This window comes from Buceros rhinoceros, unplaced genomic scaffold, assembly GCF_000710305.1.
Source record: "Buceros rhinoceros silvestris isolate BGI_N320 unplaced genomic scaffold, ASM71030v1 scaffold39731, whole genome shotgun sequence".
Taxonomy (NCBI): Eukaryota; Metazoa; Chordata; class Aves; order Bucerotiformes; family Bucerotidae; genus Buceros; species Buceros rhinoceros.
The window spans coordinates 35197-37401 of NW_010394388.1; the positions used below are offsets into that span (position 1 = coordinate 35197).

General features: G+C 46.3%; 1 protein-coding gene across 1 annotated transcript; it reads left to right on the forward strand.

Annotated features, from left to right (window-relative positions):
• Positions 1 to 1600: 1600 nt before the first annotated feature.
• KCNK9 (potassium channel, subfamily K, member 9) lies at positions 1601 to 2199 on the forward strand (the record flags this gene model as incomplete). The annotated part of the gene is made up of 1 exon (XM_010145207.1): positions 1601 to 2199. A coding segment is annotated over one exon (599 nt), but the record flags the coding sequence as incomplete, so codon positions are not given.
• Between the last annotated feature and the right edge of the window lie 6 nt (positions 2200 to 2205).

Sequence of the window (2205 nt, forward strand, 5' to 3'; positions counted from 1 at the left end):
TCTCAGGTATTGCCTAGCCTCCAGCTTCTGATCTGTAAGAGTGTGGGTCTGCTGCACGCCCTGTGTTTCTTCTGATGTCTGGATACTTCAGGGGGCTCAAACAATGCTAGGTGCCTCTTTCTGGAAAGACAATTTAAACCCTGTGTCTACAATGCAGACACCTACATCAGAGCTGGTCACTGAAGGTGGAGCTCTGCTCCTGATTAAGATGACCGCGTTTGGCTGGTTGTATGTAGTTGTCTACCTGTGCAGTAGGTGTCTAAATTCTTCTGCAGTCAACAGATGTCGAGTCAGTTTACTGGGAACCCAATGAACACAGTCAATGGAGCAGTCGGTACCATCATTTCATCTCACTGTAAGGTAGACTTGGGATGGTCAGTTAAATAACTCACTACAGCCTGTGTTCATTAAATCTTTGTGGACTATACCGGGAGCCTGGACACCTAACACACATGTAGGCACCAAAATTTAGGTATATTAATCTTGAACTGAGTTCTGTCCCGAGATTTCTGTTATAATGGCTGTAGAGAAATGTGTGTCTCCTGAGAATAACTCATTGACCAGTTTTAGACACCTAAGCACAGATGAGACAAACTGCTCTTGGGAAGTGCACATTTCTATTAATTGACTTTAAAGGGAGTCTGGGTAGTGGTACCCACATGGTCAATGCAGACCACGGCCAGGTGAGTCCCAGCCATCCCGTTTTGGAACTGTGGTACTGTCACTTAGAATCTCAGAGATGTAGATTTTTAAAGCAATGTGATGTGAAAAAGTGAAATTATAATTTCAAAATAGCTCCCTCCCTTATGGTTTGATTTAGAATAAAGACTTAGCCATGATTTTACCGTCTGTAAACTATGCTGAGAAACAGGCTACATCCTCCGTCCTGGTTAATTTAACATCCTGATGAAATTGCTTTTGCCAGACTAGCTGTAAAGCTATAAAACAAGCCGGTAAATTGTTTATTCTTCAATAGCTAAAGATAGAGCAGGCATTAAACCCCTAAAGCCCAATGGTGTTCCAGCAGTGGGTGGCTTTCATAGGGTGTCTAGGAGGAAAGTTTGGTCAGTGTGGAAGAGTTTGAAAAGGAATTTCTTTGGTCAGTGGGTCTGTGGATGTGGTTAACTCTGTGTTGCCAGCAGACACAGAATTTGGGTGCCATCAGTGTACTTTGGTTTTGGCACAGGGCAATATCAACTCCTCTCAAAAACACGGTGGGAAAGTCCACCAAAGTTGGACCAAAAGTCCACCACTATTTCCAAAGTTTCCACTATTGCATGTGATACGGGATGGATGTGGAATTTCATTAGCAAATGAATGCAATATAATCTTGTTTTGGAGGCTGCAGTTATTCGAGGTAGGACGGATTGCCCATTCTGTCATCTTTCCCACTCCTGTGCATACAGCTTTGTTGTTTTCCATCTTGTTTGCTTTGGATACAGGATGTGGGTGAGGACTTAGGAAGACTGTGTGACTGCAATGTAGCTTTGGATCTGGCTGTGGCATCAGAGTCTCTGCCATTCACGTGGCTTGCAAGATGGGGGAGCTGTGGTCATCACCTGCCTTGCTGACTGTCCTGTCTTTTCATTCCCCCTCCCAGGTTATGGACATGCTGCCCCAGGGACGGATGCGGGGAAGGCCTTTTGCATGTTCTATGCGGTCCTGGGGATCCCACTGACACTCGTCATGTTCCAGAGCTTGGGCGAGCGCATGAACACCTTCGTCAAGTACCTCTTGAAACGCATCAAAAAGTGCTGTGGGATGAGGAGCACCGAGGTCTCCATGGAAAACATGGTCACTGTGGGTTTCTTCTCCTGCATGGGAACACTCTGCATTGGAGCAGCAGCCTTTTCCCAGTACGAGGAATGGAGCTTTTTCCATGCTTACTATTACTGCTTTATAACATTGACTACGATAGGGTTTGGAGACTATGTGGCCCTGCAGACCAAAGGGGCCCTTCAAAAGAAGCCTCTCTACGTGGCTTTTAGCTTTATGTACATTCTAGTGGGGTTGACAGTCATTGGGGCATTTCTAAATCTGGTTGTTCTCAGGTTCTTAACCATGAACAGCGAGGACGAGAGGCGGGATGCCGAGGAACGGGCGTCCCTGGCAGGGAACCGCAACAGCATGATTATCCACATCCAAGAGGACTCCCAGCATGGTCGGCCACGGTACAAGGCCGAAGTAACAGACCTTCAGTCAGTT